Genomic DNA, 23,331 nt, shown 5'->3' with positions numbered 1-23,331 from the left:
CTTCCCAAGTTCTCTCACGTCACCCCGCTCCTCCGCTCTCTCCACTGGCTTCCAGTTGAAGCTCGCATCCGCTACAAGACCATGGTGCTTGCCTACGGAGCTGTGAGGGGAACGGCCTTCAGGCTCTGATCAGGCCCTACACCCAAACAAGGGCACTGTGTTCATCCACCTCTGGCCTGCTCGCCTCCCTACCTCTGAGGAAGCACAGTTCCCGCTCAGCCCAGTCAAAACTGTTCGCTGCTCTGGCACCCAAATATATATATATATATAAAAATCGGCCAATTAATCGATATCGGCTTTTTTTGGTCCTCCAATAATCAGCATCGGCATTGAAAAATCATAATCAAACGACCAGCCGGCTTGGGTAGCAACCCAAGATTTGTGTCGTGACTATATCTTGTGGAAGGAGGAAATAGTATGAATAAATTAATCGAAGTGAAGTTTTTAATGAAAATATGTAAATCATAATTTGAATATGCTTGTAACCCGTTTTATAAAAGGAACACCTACGTGAGAATGCTATTCACTGACTACAGCTCAGCGTTCAACACCATAGTGTCCTCAAAGCTCATCACTAAGCTAAGGACCCTGGGAATAAACACCTCCCTCTGCAACTGGATCCTGGACTTCCTGATGGGCCACCCCCAGGTAGAATTTATTTTTATTTAAATTGGCAAGTCAGTTAAGAACAAATTCTTATTTACAATGACGGCCTACACCATCCAAACGACGCTGGTCCAATTGTGTGCCGCCCTATGGGACGCCCTATGGCCTGATGTGAATCAGCCTGGATTTGAACCAGGTACTGTAGTGACACCTCTTGCACTGAGATGCAGTGCCTTAGACCGCTGCACCACTCGGGAGGTAATGGTAAGTAACAATACATCTGCCACGCTGATCCTCAAAACAGGGGCCCCTCAGGGTTAGGGTTAGGGTTAGGTTAGCTCAGTCCACTCCTGTACTCCCTGTTCACTCATGACTGCATGGCCAGGCACGACTCCAACACCATCATCAAGTTTGCAGATGACACAACAGTGGTATGCCTGATCACTGGTAACGATGAGACAGCCTTAATGGAGGAGGTCAGAGACTTGGCCATGTGGTGCCAAGACAAGAACATCTCCCTCAATATGATCAAGACAAAGGAGATGATTGTGGACTACAGGAAAAGGAGGACCCATTCTCATCAACAAGGCTATAATGGAGCAGGTTGAGAGCTTCAAGTTACTTGGTGTCCACATCACCAACAAACTATCATGGTCGAAACACACTAAGACAGTTGTAAAGAGGGCACGACAAAACCTATTCCCCCTCAGGAGACTGAAAAGATTCGGCATGGGTCCTCAGATCCACAAAAGGTGGATAGTTCTAGGTCCCAAGAAACAAAGAGATCTTTTGTTGGATCTGACAATTAATCTTGATGGTTGTACAGTCGTCTCAAATAAAACGGTGAAGGATCTCGGCATTACTCTGGACTCTGATCTCTCTTTTGACAAACATATCAAGACTGTTTCAAGGACAGCTGTTTTCTATCTACGTAACATTGCAAAAATCTGAAACTTTTTGTCCAAACTTTTTGCAGAAAAATGAATCCATGCTTTGACACTGCTGGATTAGACTACTGGAATGCTCTACCTTCCAGCTACCCGGATAAAACACTAAATAAACTTCAGTTAGTGCTAAACACAGCTGCCAGAATCTTGACTAGAACCCCCAAATTTGATCATATTACTCCAGTGCTAGACTCTCTACACTGGCTTCCTGTTAAGGCTAGGGCTGATTTCAAGGTTTTACAGCTAACCTGCAAAGCATTACATGGGCTTGCTCCTACCCATCTCTCCGATTTGGTCCTGTCATACATACCTGCACGTACGCTATGGTCACAAGACGCAGGCCTCCTTATTGTCCCTAGAATTTCTAAGCAAACAGCTGGAGGCAGGGCTTTCTCTTATAGAGCTCCATTTTTATGGAATGGTCTGCCTATCCATGTGAGAGACGCAGACTAGGTCTTGACCTTTAAGTCTTTATTGAACAGTCATCTCTTCAGTAGGTTCTGTCCGAGTTGGCGCCCCCCTCGGGTTTGTGCTATGGGGGAGATCTTCGTGGGCTATACTCAGCCTTGTCTCAGGGTAGTAAGTTGGTGGTTGCAGATATCCCTCTATTGGTGTGGTGGCTGTGCTTTGGAAAAGTGGCTGGGTTATATTCTGCCTGGTTGACCCTGTCCAGGGGGTATCGTGGACGGGGCCAGTGTCTTCCAACCCCTCCTATCTCAGCCTCCAGTATTTATGCTGCAATGGTTTATGTGTTGGGGGGCTAGGGTCAGTCTATTATATCTGGAGTATTTCTCCGGGCTTATCCGGTGTCCTGTGTGAATTTAAGTATGCTCCCTCTAATTCTCTTTCTCTCTTTTTTTTCCTCTCTCTCTCGCTTTCTCTCGGAGGACACGAGCCCTAGGACCATGCCTCAGGACTACCTGGCCCGATGACTCCTTGCTGTCCCCAGTCCACCTGGTCATGCTGCTGCTCCAGTTTCAACTGTTCTGCCTGTGGCTATGAAACCCTGACCTGTTCACCAGACGTGCTACCTTGTTCCGGACCTCTCTCTCTCTCTCTCTTCACCGCACCTGCTGTCTCTAACTCTGAATGATTGGCTATGAAAAGCCAGCTGACATTTACTCCTGAGGTGCTGACCTGTTGCACCCTCTACAAACACTGTGGTTATTATTATTTGACCCTGCTGGTCATCTGTGAACGTTTCAACATCTTAGCCATGTACTGTTATAATCTCCACCCGGCACAGCCAGAAGAGGACTGGGGCCCCCACAGAGCCTGGTTCCTCTCTAGGTTTCTTCCTAGGTTCCTGCCTTTCTAGGGAATTTTTCCTAGCCACCGTGCCTTTACATCTGCATTGCTTGCTGTTTGGATTTTTAGGCTGGGTTTCTGTATAGCACTTTTGTGACATCTGCTGATTGATTGATTGATAGTGCGTACAGCCCAGTACATCACTGGGCTCAAGCTTCCTGCCATCCAGGACCTCTATACCAGGCGGTGTTAGAGGAAGGCCATAAAATTGTCAAAGACTCCAGCCACCCTAGTCATAGACTGTTCTCCCTGCTACTGCATGGCAAGCGGTACCGGAGCGCCAAGTCTAGGTCTAAAAGGCTGCTTAACAGCTTCTACCCCCAAGCCATACGACCCCTGAACAGTTAACCAAAGGGCCCTCTTTTACGCTGCAGCTACTCTCTGTTTATTATCTATGCATAGTCACTTTGACTCTACCTACATGTACATATTGCTATTTTTATTTTACTGGTGCTGTTTAATTATGTGTTACTTTATTTCTTATTAAAATTTCTTAAAGCATAATTGGTTAAGGGCTCATAAGTAAAGATTTCACTGTAGATACCTGTTGTATTCGGCACATGTGAAAAATAACATTTGATTTGATTTGATAATGTCCTCAAAGACAGTTTTTGGATGATATATTGGCACGGTTTGCCGGCCCTCGACTTCGTCTCGGGCGTAACAACAGCCAGGCCAATGTATCCTCCAAACACCGGCTTATCTGGCATTATCACTGAAACAGCACAGTATAGACGGAGCAGTGTAGATGAAATTTTATATAAAGAGATTCACTTCATCAAGCATGAAGCTGATTTCCATGATCAACCATCTGAACGTTGAAGATTTGTCCCCGAAAAATATTTGTTGTCCTCCTTAATACTGTATGAATAACAGCATCCTCACCATCCACAGTGACCTTGGCTGTGCTCTTTGACCCTCCAGCCATGCAGCTGTACTGGCCAGTATCGGTCTCCTTGAGGCCCTGGATGGTCAGCTCTGCCTGGCTCTTCTCCGTCCTCATGCTGTACTTGCTGGATGTCTGCAGGGCAGTGCGGCCCCTGTACCAGCGCACCACCCTGGGGGAGGGGGAAAACTGACACCTCAGTGTGACCGAGCTGTTCTCTTTAGCCTCCACGTCTGGCATGGGCTGGACCACTTTCAGAGGGCGCTCTGGAAAGGATGGATAATGATATAATACTGTATCTTAGTCTGTTCAAGGGATTAAAAAGCAAAGTATGAACCCAACGGGAAACACCTCTCGCAATACAGTATTCTACCCTAGAGCCTGGAATGTCATTGTCAACAGTAAGCAGGGCAGGTATCGTTCCAACTTCCACTTGGTGACAATCAACCTTACCCTTAACGGTGAGCTGTGCGGTGGAGCGGCTCTTCCCGGCATTGAACTGCACAGGGCCGGTCATAGAGCTGTCCGTGCTGATGAAGCAGAGGGTGTGCAGTGTGCCCTGCCGGTCTATGCTCAGTTCAGGCCCCTCCATCAGGACCTCTCCATCCAGGGTCCACTTTGGGGGCCTCCCCGCCCTCAGGCTGGTCACAACCTGGAACAGGGCCTCCCTGGGCTCGGTCACCTCCACAGACCTTAGCCCCTGCACTATGCTGATCGCCTGCTCTGCATGCACAGGGAGCACACATTGATTCAGCATCATCACTTAGAGCTACTTCAAAGGAAAGTGTACACCCAGGAAGTGAGTAAGGTAGATAGTTGGGTTATCAGTGTGAACATACACTACATGGCCAAAAGTGTGTGGACACCTACTCGTCAAACATCTCATTCCAAAATCATGGGCATTAATATGGAGTTGGTCCCCCCTTTGCTGCTATAACAGCCTCCACTCTTCTGGGAAGGCTTTCCACTAGATGTTGGAACATTGCTGCAGGGACTTGCTTCCATTCAGCTACAAGAGCATTGACGTTGGAATATTAGGCCTGCCTCACAGCTGGCGTTCCAATTCATCCCAGAAGTGTTTAATGGGGTTGAGGTCAGGGCTCTGTGCATGCCAGTCAAGTTCTTCCACACCAATCTCGACAAACCATTTCTGTATGGACCTCGCTTTGTGCACAGGGGCATTGACATGCTGAAACAGGAAAGGGACTTCCCCAAACTGTTGCCACAAAGTTGGAAGCACAGAATTGTCTAGAATGTACCGTTAAGATTTCCCTTCACAGGAAAAAGGGGCCTAGCCCAAACCATGAAAGGCAGACCCAGACCATTATTCCTCCTCCACCAAACGTTATAGTTGGCATTATGCATACGGACAGGTAGCGTTCTCCTGGTGTCCGCCAAACCCAGGTTCGTCCATCGGATTGCTAGATGGAGAAGCATGATTCATCACTCCAGAGAATGCATTTCCACTACTCCAGAGTCCAATGGCGGCGAGCTTTACACCACTCCAGCCGACGCTTGGCATTGCGCATGGTGATCTTAGGCTTGTGTGCAGCTGCTCAGCCATGGAAACAGTTCTTGTGCAGACGTTGCTTCCAGAGGCAGTTTGGAACTCGGTAGTGAGTGTTGCAAACGAAGACAGATGATTTTTACACGCTAAGCGCTTCAGCACTCGTCGGTACCATTCTGTGAGCTTGTGTGGCCTACCACTTCGCGGCTGAGCCTAGATGTTTCCACTTCACAATAACAGCACTTACAGTTAACCCGGGGCAGGTCTAGCAGGGCAGAAATTGAGGAACTGACTTGTTGGAAAGGTGGCATCCTATGGCGGCGCCACGTTAAAAGTTACTGAGCTCTTCAGTACGGGAAATTCTTCTGCCAATGTTTGTCTATGGAGATTGTATGGCTGTGTGTTCGATTTTAATACACTTGTCAGCAACGGGTGTGGCTGAAATAGCCAATCCACTAACTTGAAGGAGTGTCCACATACTTTTATCCATGTAGTATATTTAGTTGAATGATGTGTTTTGGTGACTTACGGATAAGTATAAGGGTGTAACACTTTATATGAAGGTCTGCTTGTAAACTGCTTATTAACATTTAGCATTGAAATATACCTAACATTGGAACTAGTATGTTAAGCTGGCCAGACAATAAGTCTGAATGAATTACAATGAGCATCTCACCCTCCACTAGCAGTTGGCAGGAGGTCTTGTCATCGCCAGCATCACAGGTGTAGGTGTCCTCGTCTGACGAGGCCACGTCATCAATGTGCAGCTGCCTGTAGACATCGTTGCTAACAATCTGGTGCTTCTTGCTGGGTTGGATCTCATTCCTGTTCTTGAACCACCTGACCAGGGCGTTGGCCCTGGACACCTGGCACTCCAGCAGTCCTTTGTGTTTGTACATAGCAATCTTCACTCTCAGAGGCTTCACTATCTGCACAGGCAGCTCTGTGGAAAATAGGAGTAACACTGAACCATTGTTTATTGAAGCTTCACCTGATGAGGCCACTTAGGCCAGATTACAGGTTTTTTTTTGGTCATTGACGAACATTGAGATCGTTGATTCTAAAAATAGATGTTGTTCACCTTTTACCGTGAGAGTTGCATAGGAGGAGACCCTGTCTGCAGTGAATTTTATCTCCCCAGCATTTGCTGGCCTTACAGACTTGAAGCACATGGTGTGAGTTTTACCTGTATTCAGATGGAAATACGTGTTTCATTAGTAGTATTCAATTATGTGTATAACCCCTGGATTGCTGATGCTATTTAATGGCCAATGAGAGGCTTTGAAGCCACCAGCCGCCATGTTGGCACTCCCCAGTAGGAGCAGTCCACCATAGGAATGAATGGAATCCTACAGTATTTCAATGAAATGTTTCAAGGACAAAATGACATGTATTTAAGTATGTGTTTGTTGCAATGGGGACAGTAAAAAAATATGGTAACACTTTCTATGAAGAGCATATGCGTAATGCATTATACAGCATTATACATGTACTCATAATGCACTACGATAGAGTAATAATGCCCTATAAGCATAGTTATACACTCACATGAAGACTTATATAGACTCATAATTTCATGTACCAATACTCCTAGTGCATTATAGGTATAATTACAATTAAGCAATAAGGCCCGAGAGGGTGTGATATATGGCCAATATACCACAGCTAGGTGCAAGACGCAACGCGGAGTGCCTGGATACTGCCCTTAGCCATGGTATATTGGCCATATACCACAAACCTCTGAGATGCCTTATTGCTATTATAAACTGGATACCAACGTAATTAGAAGAGTACAAATAAATGTTTTGACATACCCGTGGTATACGGTCTGATATGCTACGGCTTTCAGCCAATCAGCATTCAGGGCTCGAACCACCCAGTTTATAATCACTTATAATGTACAGCAACATAGCGCTGGTCACTTTTTCCTCAAGGCTCATACAGTGTTATAATGACCATCAGTGTGATGATTCTAATGTATGTTTTTGTCAATGAGCAGCACATCATCATTACCACGTCATAATCTTTGTTATGGTGTGTTGTAGCATACTGATAAGCCAATATGAAGTCATCTTTGATTGCTTTAGGTAAAGTGATGAAATGCCTAAGGCAGACAGATATAATACACCTGTTAAAGCTGTTACTATACAATTACAAAAAGCGGTCATTGTCAGCTTTTAGTAAAGTATAACTTTCTCTGCATTTCAACAGCGCCTCCTGTCAGTCATCTAGGGTTAATGCATATCATTGGTAGTATACTGAGCTATAAACACATGCTCAGTTGTGTCCCATGCTCACCCTCGTGCCCGATCTTGACGTTGTCTCCGGGTTTGATCCGGGAGTTGTCGCTGTACCAACGCCCGTCCACGTCCTCACAGTTGACCTCACACAGGAAGGTCACACTCTGCCTCTCAGTCACTTCCTCATCTTCCAACTCCTTCACAATCTGTATGTCTCTGGCTGGCAGACAACCACAGGGAGACAAACACAGACCGATAGGCCAGACATTACCTAGAGATCCAGTATGCGATTCGATCAAATGATGTGCTTTGATGTATTGTGGTCTGTACTGGGATTTATCTGTGATTTTACATTTATTCTTCACCAAGCCATCAGTCTGGATGCCAAGGCAGTGAGTAAATATCCGGCTAACATAGAAACAGACTGGCAATAAGACTTCCAGCTATTACAGAAGCATTAGACTGAGGGAGGGTCATACAATTGTCCCAGTTGCATTATTCCTCTCAACTGTTGTGTTCTGTCATACTGTTACCTATGACAGTGAGTTGGCCTGAGGTTTGGATCCAGTTTTGGCTCCCGTCAGTCTGGAAGGAGAACAGGCCAGTGTCTCCTACGGTGACCCGGGTGAAGGTGAGAGTGTGTTTATTCTTATGGGTAGCGATGTGACAGCTGGGCTTGGATTTTAGCCTGACCCCGTCCTTGGTCCACGTGCCCGCTATGTAGGACAGGTTGAGGGTCACCTCGAACGTGCAGCCCTCCCTCTCACACACATCCACATCCTCCAGCCCCTTCACTACCTGGAGATGGATCTGGTTTTCTGCAGATAGAGAGTAAGATATGTTCCAACAAGTGTGTGTGTGGGGGGATCAAAGAAAGTAACCGCATAGAGTGTGTTCCATGGAATGGAGGCCTTACTTGCAGCAGCTACTTTGCTCCCAGACTTGTCTCCCATGGTTTGTCGGGAGGGATGGCTTCAACCACTTCTGATAGTGGTTGGCTTTCCCCTTGTCCGTATCTCTAGGTTGTCCCTAGGGCTAAAACTGCACAGTTTGATACATCTTTAAAAACATGCTGGAAGTCAAGGAAACCTTCATATTGACTTGTAAACAACCCCTCCACTCTCTCACTCTCACAGACATTTTTCAAAATGAAGGACCAACGTGGACTTGAGAGCGACACTTTAATATGGCTATACTGTGATGTGGCATGGCTGGCTGGCACCCGACATCATGAAGATGACAAGTAATCTCCGTCACCTTACATGGCTGAGCTCAGCATCACGAATTTAGCGTCAGCTGTGTTGCCCCCTCCAGCAGTCTACATGTATAGTATGTATGTTAGGAGACTCCACTAACCTCAAAATGGGTTAAACAAATGAAAGGTGTCAACCAGTATGACTGACTGACATAGAATACAAAAACATAACCAATCGATGAGTTGAAAGGTTATTAAGACTCCAACCCACTATGAGGGGCATGAAGCTTGATAATGGCGGACGGCCATCCAAGGACAAGACCTCATCAAATGACTTGCCACGTCACATCATTTTACTCACATGGTGCTGTGTGCGTAATAGAGAAATACAGACACATTCTCAGTCAACATTGTCTCACAGACCTCATGCTACGAAACCCAATAAGGTTATCGACAAAGGAGGTCAGCCAAAGTCACTTCACATATTTATATATCCAAACAGCTGTGGAGAAAGTATATGATTCACCGTCAAGCATCTCCCACTCGGGACTGTGTCATTTTCCATGTGTCTGTTTCCATAGAAGTTAAAAATCTAAACAACTGGATCACATTAACATTGGCCAAATGGGCAACTGGCTAGTGTGAGCACGTAGTACGATATTCAGTCTACAATACTAATTGATGGATGACATAATCACAACTTGTCACTGCAGGAACATAGAGCAGAACAGCAGATAGATACAACGCCAAACAGCTTTGAAGTTATACTAAATGTTCACGTGAACACCTGCCTGTAATGTCATAATTCTCAGACCAACGGGCATTACGGTCCCCAATCATTATCAATTTCCTGACGCATATAAATAAGCGGCAGAAAATGGTCAATGGCAGTGATTTATTTTGATACAATAACATACAGTATCAGAAATAGAGCTCTGACCACCTGCTGTGGTGTACCCACCTTAAGCCTGGTCAGCTGTATTCTGGGAAAATCTCTTTCCTCACATGCCCTCTCAGTATCCTAACAAAAAGACCACTTTCAGCTGGACAAAAAAGCTGCCAAAACTGTCCGCCTGTCATGAAAGACCCTTGTCTTCTTTCACCCCAAATCCCTCAAGATTAACAACAAAAGTTTGGCGAGGAGAGAGAATGCCGAGGTTGGAGGGCTAGCCTACCACACGGTCTCCAGAGCAGACAGTCAGCCAGTGGCCCTTTCTCTTTTTTTCTGCTTTGGTAAAGCCTAATGCTGAACAGCTGACATATTTCGCCTGTCAGACTCCCCTCCAAAATAGACCAGTGTCATTACACACGCTAAGATAGCTTTGGCTTTACTGCAGTGAGGCAAGTCCTGCCCAGCATCAGTAGAGTGGACTTATCCAAGTAAGTTCATAAATCACCAGACAATTATATAATAAACATGCTATGATGGTTTTCCCATTTGTGCTTCTGTCATATTGGATGGGAAGCTCTCCTTTAACCAAAAGAAATCTTGGATTTTGTGCCTGTCAAATGATCAAAAGATTATTTTCTTTTTTGACTCCAGACTCCACAAAGCAAGTCCGGCAGGTTCTAGTTTTATCTTATCTTGATTATTACCCAGTCATATGGTCAGGTGCTGCAAAGAAGGACGTAGAAAAACTGCAGCTGGCCCAGAAAGAGAGACACATCTTGCTCTTCATTGCAATCAGAGGGCTAAATTCAATACCATGTTATGCCAGTCTCTCTTGGCTAAAAGTTGAGGAGAGACTGATTGCATTACTTCTTCTTTTTATAAGAAACATTGTGTGCATAGTCAACTTACACACAGCTCTGACATACGCACTTATCCCACCAGACATGCCACCAGGGGTCTTTTCACAGTCTCCTAAACCAGAACAAAGTCAAGAAAACGTACAGTATTATACAGTATAGATCCATGGTTGAATGGAACTGAATGGAACATGTCAGATTGCTCAGGTGAACAGTAAACCTGGGTTCAAAAAACAGATAAAGCAACACCTCACGGTACAACGCCTCTCCCCTATTTGACCTAGATATTTTGTTTGTATGTACATATACAGTAGGTAGGCTATGTGTGTCGTTTTAAATGCACAGTGCCTTCGGAAAGTATTCGGACCCCTTGACTTTTTCCACATTTTGTTACGTTACAGCCTTATTCTAAAATTGATTAAATAAAACATTTCCTCAGCAATCAACACACAATACCCCATATTGACAAAGTGAAAACAGGTTTTTACACATTTTTGCAAATGTATTAAAAATGAAAAATAGAAAAAAAATGTACATAAGTATCCAGACCTTTTGCTATGAGACTCAAAATTGAGCTCAGGTGCATCCTTTTTCCATTGGTCATCCTTGAGATGTTTCTACAACTTGATTCTACAACCTGTTGTAAATTCAATTGATTGGACATGATTTGGAAAGGCACACACCTGTCTATATAAGGTCCCACAGTTGATGGTGCAAAAACCAAGCCATGAGGTCGATGGAATTGTCCTTAGAGCTCTGAGAGGATCTTGTCGAGGCACAGATCTGGGGAAGAGTACCAAAAAATAACTGCAGCATTGAAGGTCCCAAGAACACAGTGGCCTACATCATTCTTAAAAGGAAAAAGTTTGGAACCACTAAGACTCTTCGTAGAGCTGGCCGCCCGGCCAAACTGAGCAATCGGGGGAGAAGGGCCATGGTCAGGGAGGTGACAAAGACCCTGATGGTCACTCTGACAGAGCTCCAGTGTTCCTTTGTGGAGATGAAGAATCTTCCAAAAGGAAAACCATCTCTGCAGCACTCCACCAATCAGGTCTTTATGGGAGAGTGGCCAGACGGAAGCCACTCCTCATTAAAAGGCACATGACAGCCCTCTTGGAGTTTGCCGAAAGGCACCTAAAGACTCTCAGACCATGAGAAACAAGATTCTCTGGTCTGATGAAACCAAGATTGAACTCTTTGGCCTGTATGACAAGCGTCACATCTGGAGAAACCTGGCACCATCCCTACGGTGAAGCATGGTGGTGGCAACATCATGCTGTGGGGATGTTTTTCAGTGGCAGGGACTGGGAGACTATTCAGGATCGAGGGAAAGATGAACAGAGCAAAGTACAGAGAGACACGTGATGAAAACCTGCTCCAGAGCACTCAGGACCTCAGACTGGGGCGAAGGTTTACCTTCCAACAGCACAACGACCCTAAGCACACAGCCAAGACAGTGCAGGAGTGGCTTCGGGACAAGTCTCTGAATGTCCTTGAGTGGCCCAGCCAGAGCCCAGACTTGAACCCAATCAAACATCTCTGGAGAGACATGAAAATAGCTGTGCAGCGACGCTCCCCATCCAACCTGACAGAACTTGAGAGGCTCTGCAGAGAAGAATGAGACTCCCCAAATAGAGGTGTGCCAAGCTTGTAGCATCATACCCAAAAATGCTGTAATCACTGCCAAAGGTGCCTCAACAATGTACTGAGGAAAGGGTATGAATATTTATGTAAATGTGATTTTTTTTTTTTATATATACATTTGCAAATATTCATAAAAAACATTTTTTGCTTTGTCATTGTGGGGAATTGTGTGTAGATTTCTGAGGGCCAAAAAAATATTTAATCCATTTAAAAATAATGCTAAAACATAACAAAATATGGAAAAGTCAAGGTAAACGGTCCCAGATAAAATGTCCCAGATAAAATGTCCCAGATAAAATGTCCCAGATAAAATGTACTTAAAAAGAAGGAAAGACGTAGGAGACTTTAAATTGTATTTCCAGGCACTAGCATTTTGCCCCGACCTAAATTGGTTTACACATGATTCCTCTGCCCCCTGGCTGAGTATAGAGATAAATATGGTGTCTCCTATTGCCCTGGAAGTGGTGGTCTTCACTGATATATCCCTTAAACAATGTGATCTACACTTTGGTCCTATTACTGCTCACACAATTTCTATTTGGCTCAACATTTAAAAACAATGTAAGTGGGAATTAAAATGGCATGACCATACTCCAATCTTTCACATTAATGCCTTAAAATTTGGAGGGCGGCCTTTTGCATCCCCCAATGGTGCAAATGTGGAATCCGATATCATGGACAGAAATGGTCTGAGATCATTCCAAGATTTGAAAGATACATACACATTGGGTGGGGTAATGGGATGGGAGGTTGGGGGTGGAGGCCCACTTTTTTTTCCCGGTTTAAACTGAATGCATTATTACTGTGTATGTATTTCTTAATGTTTTATTTTTTTGTGGAAAAATCACTAATTAACTCATTAGTCATATCACAGTTAACTTATGCCACTGCCTACTCTAGATGACTCGTTTTTAAAATGATATGAGCAAAAATGACTTCACTTTATTTGGAACCTAAGCCAGACAAAATTATACATAACCCCCCCCCCCCCCAATAAATATATAAAACAATTAAAAGTGCCTATTTATATAATATGAGTTGCTCCATACAGGTTGAAAAAGAGCTGGGAAGAGATTTTTGATGTACCAATTCCATGGCACATGGTGAATTAACTGATACACAAAACAGCACTTGATTCAACACCTCAAGTTTTTCAATTATTATACAAAATTCTTACCACCAACAGAATATAATATACACTGGCAGAACAAAACCTTAGGAACACCTGCTCTTTCCATGGCTTAGACTGATCAGGTGAAAACTACAGTTTGATCCCTTATTGATGTCACTTGTTAAATTCATTTTATTCAGTGTAAATGAAGGGAGGAGACAGATTAAAGAAGGATTCTTAAGCCTGGAGACAATTGAGACATGGATTGTGTGTGTCATTCAGAGGGTGAATGGGAAAGACAAAAGATTTAAGAGCCTTTGAATGGGATATGATAGTAGGTGCCAGGTGCATTGGTTTTGTAATGAACACGATGGGAGACAGAGAGCTGGTTTCAAGCGCAGGGCGCAGCAGGTGTTTATTGTAAAGGACCACAGAAAGAGGCAGGTAGCTGGGTCCAGTGGCAGGCAGAAGGTTATACACAGGGGGTCCAAAAGGACAACAGTACAGGCAGGGAAAAGGCTAGTAACATAGTCCGGGAGATCAGGCAATAGGTAGATAACAGGAAATCCGATAGGCTAATGTACAGGCAGGGTATAGGCAAAAGGCGTCATTAGTGAGGCAGGCAAGAACTATCATACACGGGAGGAGTAAATCACGGGAAACACAGAGTTCCGAAAGACGTGTGTCACAAAACAAACAATACCTCACAGTGCTGGAGTGCAAAGACCTGAACTAAATAGTGTTTGATAATGACGTACAGGTGTGTGAACAGGTGATTAGAATTCAGGTGATTGGGATCTGGAGAGTGAGCTGCGTTCAGGGGATCTAGGTGTTTGAGAGTGTGACCTGAAAAGTGGGTTGGAAAGTGGGCTGCGTTCAGGGGATCTACGTGTTTGAGGGTGTGAGTTGGAAGCAGACGTTACAGGTTTGAGTGTATCATGAACTGCAAAGCTGCAGTATCAAGAATGGTCCACCACCCAAAGAACATCAAGGCAACTTGACACAATTGTGGGAAGCATTGGGGTCAACATGGGCCAATATCTCTTTCGACACCTTGTAGAGTGTGTTTTATGGAACCATGGCTCTCTTCGGATATATTGTACCTGTCCATTCAGCCAGCGGGGTTCTCCGTCCATTGCACGGACAGATAGAAAGAACTCTGGGGAAAATAAAGGTGGAGGGGTTTGTTTCATGATTAACAACTCATTGTGGTAATGTACAGGAACACAAGTCCTTTTGTTCTCCAGATCTGGAATACCTCAGCATCAAATGCCGACCTCATTACCTCCCGAGATAATTTTCTTCGGTCATGGTCACTGCCGTGTACTTTTTGGTCTAGCCACTGTCCAGCCACTGTGGCAGGTAGATAAAAACAAAAGCATTTACCAGCCCAAAATGTTGCTTGCCATAGTTACTGAAAAGAAAAAAGAAAACGAATGAGCATGCTTTTTGTTTTTCTAAAACAAGATATGTATTACTAGTAAGAGATAATGGGGTATATTGCTTCTTTTCATTTCATTTTTGTGACATGCGTCTTTTAACCAATGTATGTTAAAATAAATCATTTAGATACAATAGCAAAAACAGATACAAGTGAACATCAAGCATCAACAAAGTGCCTACCCTGCCACAAAAGGCTGAGTGATACGGCTTATTTATTATTATAGTTCAGGGCTCTACTCTGATTTATTTTTTTTTTTTACAAGGAGTACATGATGTGCTCCTAAGTAGAAATGTAGTGGTGGAAAAAGTACTCAAATGTCATACTCAAGTAAAAGTGAGTAACCCACTAAAATACTACTTGAGTAAAAGTCTAAAAGTATTGGTTTTTAAATATATTTAAGCATCAAAAGTAAATGGAATTACTCAAATATACTTAAGTATCAAAAGTAAAAGTTTTAGTGATTTCAAATTTCTTATATCATGCAAACCAGACGACACAATTTTCTTGTTTTTTATTTATTTACAGATAGCCAGGGGCACACTCCAACACTCAAAGGATTTGTGTTAAGTGAGTCCGCCAGATCAGAGGCAGTAGGGACAAGTGCGTGAATTGGAACATTTTCCTGTCAGTGCTTTTGGGTGTCAGGGAAAATGGATGGAGTAAAAAGTACATTATTTTCTTTAGGAATGTAGTGAAGTAAAAGTAGTCAAAAATATTAACAGTAAAGTAAAGTACAGATACCCCCCCAAAAAACTACTTAAGTAGTACTTTAAAGTATTTTTACTTAAGTACTTTACACAAATAAATCTAGGAGTACAACGAAAGTACTTGAGTATTTTAATAATAAGAAATTACTAAAAGTTTATGAATAAAAGTTTTTAGGAGTGATCCATGCTCAATCATTAGGTGAGACAAAAATGTTTAGCTGCTGCTTTAAGTGACTGGCCATTACTGTGGTAACTTAGGCACTGGCTTGTCTGTGATGAAACAAATCTCTGACCGCGATGTCTTCCTAGCAGCAGACAGTTGCAGCAAACTCAAAGTAACATTGAAAAACAACCTAGAGTGTGAACAAAATGATATAGCTGGACAAGAAACACAAGGCCTGTCACACATTAGCAATCTTTGCAGTGGTTTGTATTCATGGGTGCCAAGGGAAGCCAGGCTTCCCCAAATATTTGACCAATAAAATATATAGGCTACCGTTCAAAAATTTGGGGTCACTTAGAAATGTCTTTGTTATTGAAAGAAAAGCACTTTTTTTGTCTATTAAAAAACATACAATTGATCAGAAATACAGTGTAGACATTGTTCATGTTGTAAATGACCATTGTAGCTGGAAACTGCTGATTTGTAATGGAACATTTACATAGGCATACAGAGGCCCAATATCAGCAACCATCACTCCTGTGTTCCAATGGCACGTTGTGTTAGCTAATCCAAGTTTATCATTTTAAAAGGCTAATTGATCATTAGAAAACTCTTTTGCAATTTTAGCACAGCTGAAAACTGTTGTCCTGATTAAAGAAGCAATACAACTGGCCTTCTTCAGACTAGTTGAGTGCCTGGAGCATCAGCATTTGTGGGATCGATTACAGGCTCGAAATTGCCAGAAACAAAGAACTTTCTTCTGGAACTCGTCAGTCTATTCTTGTTCTGAGAAATGAAGGCTATTCCATGCGAGAAATTGACAAGACACTGAAGATCTCGCACAACGCTTTGTACTACTCCCTTCACAGAACAGCGCAAACTGGCTCTAACCTGAATAGAAAGAGGAGTGGGAGGCCCCGGTGCACAACTGCGCAAGAGGACAAGTACATTAGAGTGTCTAGTTTGTGAAAGACGCCTCACAAGTCCCCAACTGGCAGCTTCATTGAATAGTACCCGCAAAAACACCAGTCTCAACGTCAACAGTTGAAGAGGCGACTCCGGGATGCTGGCCTTCTAGGCAGAGTTGCAAAGAAAAAGCCATATCTCAGACTGGCCAATAAAAAGAAAAGATTAAGATGGGCAAAAGAACACAGACACTGGACAGAGGAACTCTGCCTAGAAGGCCAGCATCCCGGAGTCGCCTCTTCACTGATGACGTTGAGACTGGTGTTTTGCGGGTACTATTTAATGAAGCTGCCAGTTGAGGACTTGTGAGACATCTGTTTCTCAAACTAGACACTCTAATGCACTTGTCCTCTTGCTCACATCTGCAAATCTGTGTATGCAACCAATAAACTTTGATTTGATACCAGAGATGTCTGAGTAATATCTATCCAGAACCTAATGTGTATATCAAAAAAAATATTAGCCAAAGAAATACAAAATGAATGTTTTATTAAGATAATGACTTTATTATCCCCATGGGGAAATGTTGGTTGTGGCTCTGTGCATACAAAAACAACACATAGTCAAAGATAGACAAAGGACATGTACAGACAATAAATACAGGTAGAAAAAGTGCAATTTCTGAACGATCAATGGCTCAATTGTCACATACACCGGATAGTCGCAGTGAAATGGGTTGTTTTACAGGGTCAGCCATAGCACTACAGCGCCCCTGGAGCAAATTAGGGTTAAGTGCCTTGATCAGTGGTACATTGATAGGTTTGTTATGTAACTACTTGACATAAAGTATTAGTTATGTAACTACTTTGTTATGTAATTGCTTCTGTTATGTAACTACTGTGTATAGAGTGCCTTTTATGGAAAAGGTGTGTAAAATGTATATGTAAAAGAAAGCTGTAAAGACAAAATGTAAAACAAAGTTACTTTGTAAATATATTTTTATAGTCTGCAGCCTAAATTTCATTGATCACTTTTGCCATTCAAATTTGACCCAGTCTTCACTCCAAACCCCTTTCCTGCCAGTGCCTTTCACACACCATGACGGATGTGGTTTAATCACCCGCTATGTTTGCATAGCTTACTCATATCTGTCATTCTCCAAAAAGACACAGGTTAGGGATCAAGCCAGGAGGGCCAATGGGGGAATTGCCACAGCAGTCACAGTTGAAAAGTCACAAGAGATTAAGTGATATTAAGCTCTTATTTCACTGGGCTATCATTCATCAGCTCAATTGTCCTCCTGCATAAAGGTCTACAGTACATTCCCCTGTGAGATGTGTATTGCTGCCATTGTGAGCAGGATTGGCTAAAGTTGACAGGATGAATTGGTGCCCCGTTGTATCGCACCCAGTAGCACCACATTAGGTTAAAACTCCCCAACGACCTCTGAATAGTGGGATGAATGGCTCAGGGTAATAAACATAAAATACTTTTAAAAAAAGTGACAGTGGAATCAGGCATCGCAGATATACCATCTACAGTGCCTTCAGAAAGAATTCACAACCCTTGACTTTTTCCACATTTGATTGTGTTACAGCCTGAATTTAAAATGTATTACATTGAGATGTTTTGGGCACTGGCCCAGAATACCCCATATTGTAAAAGTAGAATTATGTTTTTCAAAACTTGAACAAATTAATAAAAAATGAAAAGCTGAAATGTCTTGAGTCAGTAAGTATTCAACCCATTTGTTATGGCTAGCCTAAATAAGTTCAGGAGTAAAAATGTGCTTAACAAGTCACGTAATAAGTTGCATGGACTCACTCTTTGTGCAATAATAGTGTTTAACATGATATTTGAATGACTACCTCATCTCTGTACCCCACACATACAATTATCTGTAAGGTCCCTCAGTTGAGCAGTGAATATCAAACACCGATTCAAACACAAAGACCAGGGAGGTTTTCCAATGCCCCTGCAAAGAGGGGCACCTATTGGTAGATGGGTAAAAAAAAAAGCAGACATTGAATATGGTGAAGTTATTAATTACACTTTGGATTACACTCAAGACTACAAATATATAGGCGTCCTTCCTAACTCAGTTGCTGGAGAGGAAGGAAACTGTGCAGGGATATATATTTATACTCCAGACTCCGGCATTGCTCATCCTAATATTTCTATATTTCTTAATTCAATTATTTTACTTTTTAGATTTGTGTGTATTTTTGTATATTGTTAGATATTGCTGCTATGTTGTAGCTAGGAACACAAGCATTTCACTACACCCGCAATAACATCTGCTAAATACAGTGCCTTGCGAAAGTATTCGGCCCCCTTGAACTTTTCGACCTTTTGCCACATTTCAGGCTTCAAACATAAAGATATAAAACTGTAATTTTTGGTGAAGAATCAACAACAAGTGGGACACAATTATGAAGTGGAACGAAATTTATTGGATATTTCAAACTTTTTTAACAAATAAAAAACTGAAAAATTGGCCGTGCAAAATTATTCAGCCCCTTTACTTTCAGTGCAGCAAACTCTCTCCAGAAGTTCAGTGAGGATCTCTGAATGATCCAATGTTGACCTAAATGACTAATGATGATAAATAGAATCCACCTGTGTGTAATCAAGTCTCCGTATAAATGCACCTGCTCTGTGATAGTCTCAGAGGTCCGTTTAAAGCGCAGAGAGCATCATGAAGAACAAGGAACACACCAGGCAGGTCCGAGATACTGTTGTGGAGAAGTTTAAAGCCGGATTTGGATACAAAAATATTTCCCAAGCTTTAAACATCCCAAGGAGCACTGTGCAAGCGATAATATTGAAATGGAAGGCGTATCAGACCACTGCAAATCTACGAAGACCCGGCCGTCCCTCTAAACTTTCAGCTCATACAAGGAGAAGACTGATCAGAGATGCAGCCAAGAGGCCCATGATCACTCTGGATGAACTGCAGAGATCTACAGCTGAGGTGGGAGACTCTGTCCATAGGACAACAATCAGTCGTATACTGCACAAATCTGGCCTTTATGGAAGAGTGGCAAGAAGAAAGCCATTTCTTAAAGATATCCATAAAAAGTGTTGTTTAAAGTTTTCCACTAGCCACCTGGGAGACACACCAAACATGTGGAAGAAGGTGCTCTGGGCAGATGAAACCAAAATCAAACTTTTTGGCAACAATGCAAAACGTTATGTTTGGCGTAAAAGCAACACAGCTCATCACCGTGAACACACCATCCCCACTGTCAAACATGGTGGTGGCAGCATCATGGTTTGGGCCTGCTTTTCTTCAGCAGGGGCAGGGAAGATGGTTAAAATTGATGGGAAGATGGATGGAGCCAAATACAGGACCATTCTGGAAGAAAACCTGATGGAGTCTGCAAAAGACCTGAGACTGGGACGGAGATTTGTCTTCCAACAAGACAATGATCCAAAACATAAAGCAAAATCTACAATGGAATGGTTCACAAATAAACATATCCAGGTGTTAGAATGGCCAAGTCAAAGTCCAGACCTGAATCCAATCGAGAATCTGTGGAAAGAACTGAAAACTGCTGTTCACAAACGCTCTCCATCCAACCTCACTGAGCTCGAGCTGTTTTGCAAGGAGGAATGGGCAAAAATGTCAGTCTCTCGATGTGCAAAACTGATAGAGACATACCCCAAGCGACTTACAGCTGTAATCGCAGCAAAAGGTGGCACTACAAAGTATTAACTTAAGGGGGCTGAATAATTTTGCACGCCCAATTTTTCAGTTTTTTATTTGTTAAAAAAGTTTGAAATATCCAATAAATTTCGTTGCACTTCATGATTGTGTCCCACTTGTTGTTGATTCTTTAAAAAAAAATACAGTTTTATATCTTTATGTTTGAAGCCTGAAATGTGGCAAAAGGTCGAAAAGTTCAAGGGGGCCGAATACTTTCGCAAGGCACTGTATGTGTATGCAACCAATAAAATTAGATTTGACTATTGATTTGACTTTAAAACAGTTACAGAGTTTAATGGCTGTGATAGGAGAAAACTGAGGATGGATCAACAACATTGTAGTTACTCCACAATAACCTAATTGACAGAGTGAAAAGAAGGAAGCCTGTACAGAATGCAAATATTCCAAAACATGTATCCTGTTTGCAACACGGCACAAAAATAATACTGCAAAGAAATGTTATGTTTGGGTCAAATCCAATACAATACAATATTGAGTACCACTCTCCATATTTTCAAGCACAGTGTTGGCTGCATCACATTATGGGTATGCTTGTAATCGTTAAGGACCAGGGAGTTTTTTAGGATAAAAAAGAAACGGAATGGAACTATGCACAGGCAAAATCCTAGAGGAAAACCTGGTTCAGTCTACTTTCCACCAGACAGTGGGAGATTAGTTCACTTTTCAGCAGGACAATAACCTAAAACACCAGGCCACATTTATCTTTGGGATCCTGAGTGGTGTAGCAGTCTAAGGCACTGCATCGCAGTCACTACAGACCAGGGTTCGATCCCAGGCTGTATCACAACCAGTCGTGATCGGGAGTCCCATAGGGCGGAGCACAATCGGCCCAGCGTCATCGGGTTAGGGGAGGGTTTGGCCGGGGTAGGCCGTCATTGTAAATAATAGTTTGTTCTTAACTGACTTGCCTAGTTAAATAAAAAAAATCTACACTAGAGTTGCTTTTAGGAAAACAGTGAATGTTACTGAGTGGCCGAGTTACAGTTTTGACTTAAATCTGCTTGAAAATCTATGGCAAGACTTGAAAATGGTTGTCTAACAATGATCAACAACCAATTTCACAGAGTTTGAAGAATTTATTTAAGAATAAGGGGTAAATATTGTACAATCCAAGTGTGCAAAGCTCTAAGAGACTTACCCAGAAAGACTCACAGTTGTAATTGCTGCCAAAGGTGATTCTAAAATGTACTGATTCAGGGATGTGAATGCTTATGTAAAAATAGATATTTCTGTATTTAAATTTCAATAAATTTGCAGAGATTTCTAAAAACATGATTTCACTTTGTCATTATGGGGTATTGTGTGTAGATGGGTGTGAGAATTTTTTTTATTTAATCCATTTTGAATTCAGGCTAACAATAAAATGTGGAATAAGTCAAGGCACTGTACTTAGATGCCAAAGAACTTGATGAGTCACGCCCTCACACCTCCATCACACACCTAGCTCCTCCCACCTCTAGCCGGCATGGCAAACATGTCCAAATAACATTTATAAGTTTGACAATCCATGTGGTATTTATCTGTGGGGTTTCCTAGCCTAAACAGGTCGAGACGTCTACACAAAGCAGGCGCCATCTCTTCAGTACCGTTTTCTTCCTCACTTTGACGGACAGAACCATATGTCCCAGAGCCCCACTAAGTCCGGTGAAACTCTAGCGACAGGATAATCTCCATGCCATCCTGCTGCTGTAGGAAAAAAAAGCCCATTTCCCAACTTGACTGTCTGGATCAGAGAGTAGAGGCAGGCAGTGATTTCTGATGCAACACTCTCACTGCTCAGATCTTTCAATGTTCTGATAAAACGATCAAACGAATTCTGGGAGATATTGGTCTGTTTCAATCTGTGTTGATAGAGAAAAAGGCTACCATGTCCCTATAAAGAGTGATATATTGAAGGGAGGGGGATCTACTGTATATACTGGCAAACAGTTTGCTAAAGAGCTGATTGGCATGCTCTTGATGACACTCGAGCAACTGTTTGTAAAGGGGTGTATTAATAATCACTTGACTCCTCCAGGACGCATTCAAACTAAGCTGTGTGATACACAATACAACAGATTTATATATTTCTACTAAGATGGTCTCATCCTCTGTTCCTATGTCCAACCAAAATGTCACAGCAGCATATGCAGGTCAGAAAGACATCAGGTGAAAAAGCGAAATACTTTGCCGTCTCTAGAACAGATCATTTTCAAGGTGCTGCTCCTGAAGTAACTTCACTTGCGGAGGATATTATAGATGGTGCATAGAAGTTAAATATAGCCGGATGCTAAGGGGAACCAAGGCAATGTGAGGATGTGCTGAGTGAATTTAGAACTCGACAAAACAGCTGAACACTTCACCTAAGCCTCTGACTTCACGTTTGGAACCCACTCTCCGTGTGTCTCTCATTTTCTTTGGTTCAGATTCTCCTCACCCCCAACACGGCAGTCTTAGCAGGGAATCTAAGACCCATAACTCTACTCACAGTTCAGTTCAAACATGTCACTGCCTAGTTTTAGGGTTGTAAGCTCAGTGAATGTAACACAGGTAGTTGGGGATTTAGTAGTTCCAGAGTGGTTTATGGCCAAGTTAAAAGAAAACTATATTTTCCCAACTCTCAAGGCTAGGTGCTGTTTAGCCATGGTATTTTGGGGGAGTTAGTGGGGGAACGTTCACTAACACCCTGGACCAGAGCTAGAAGCTGTCCACTTGTTGGTCACTAAGGAGTCTGGACAACGTCTGAGCTTTATCCTAGACCAGCCTCAGCCTTACTGGAATAACTGGGAGCGGCACTATCTGCCGCTGAAATCCCCGCCCTGTATTAGATGCCCTTGACTGGAGTGAGTGGAACACACAGTCTTCACACCTCTATGTATGGCCTTGTAGCTGACAAGTGCACACTGAGGGGGGGGGGGGGGGGGGGGTGCCCTCGTGGCTACTGTTGGACAGTTTTTGACATGGCTACAGATCTAGAAATGGGCTACCAGTACTCCACTTTCTCCTCTCCCTTTGCTGTATGGCTAGATAGCTAGCTGACGTGTGCTGCGCACAGGGTAACATTAGCTACTTAGCTAGGTGGTTTACCTTGTACCCTTACGTTCAATGTTGGCTGGCTTACTAACTCATTTGTTACAAGTACATATCTATCACCACCTGCTACAAACAGGGTCTTCCATTTTCGAAAAATGAATGCTAAGAAGCTACAA

At 42.9% G+C, this 23,331-nt stretch overlaps 1 protein-coding gene across 1 annotated transcript in view; it reads right to left on the bottom strand.

The window, feature by feature from the left end:
- The window catches only part of LOC106613530 (obscurin), a 98,207-nt gene extending 88,284 nt beyond the window's left edge, over positions 1 to 9,923 (bottom strand). Inside the window, exons 1-8 of the mRNA XM_082956583.1 lie at positions 9,651 to 9,923; positions 8,411 to 8,535; positions 8,028 to 8,312; positions 7,553 to 7,714; positions 6,336 to 6,440; positions 5,931 to 6,197; positions 4,201 to 4,470; positions 3,747 to 4,013 (exon numbers count right to left, since the gene is read on the bottom strand). Of these exons, the coding sequence (XP_082812709.1) occupies positions 3,747 to 4,013; positions 4,201 to 4,470; positions 5,931 to 6,197; positions 6,336 to 6,440; positions 7,553 to 7,714; positions 8,028 to 8,312; positions 8,411 to 8,447 (1,393 nt within the window). The 5' untranslated portion in view covers positions 8,448 to 8,535; positions 9,651 to 9,923. The remainder of the gene's footprint in view (positions 1 to 3,746; positions 4,014 to 4,200; positions 4,471 to 5,930; positions 6,198 to 6,335; positions 6,441 to 7,552; positions 7,715 to 8,027; positions 8,313 to 8,410; positions 8,536 to 9,650) is intronic.
- Between the last annotated feature and the right edge of the window lie 13,408 nt (positions 9,924 to 23,331).

This window comes from Salmo salar, chromosome 10, assembly GCF_965601325.2.
Source record: "Salmo salar chromosome 10, fSalSal1, whole genome shotgun sequence".
NCBI lineage: Eukaryota > Metazoa > Chordata > Actinopteri > Salmoniformes > Salmonidae > Salmo > Salmo salar.
Note: the sequence above shows the minus strand (reverse complement) of the source record. Positions and strands in the feature narration are given on the sequence as shown.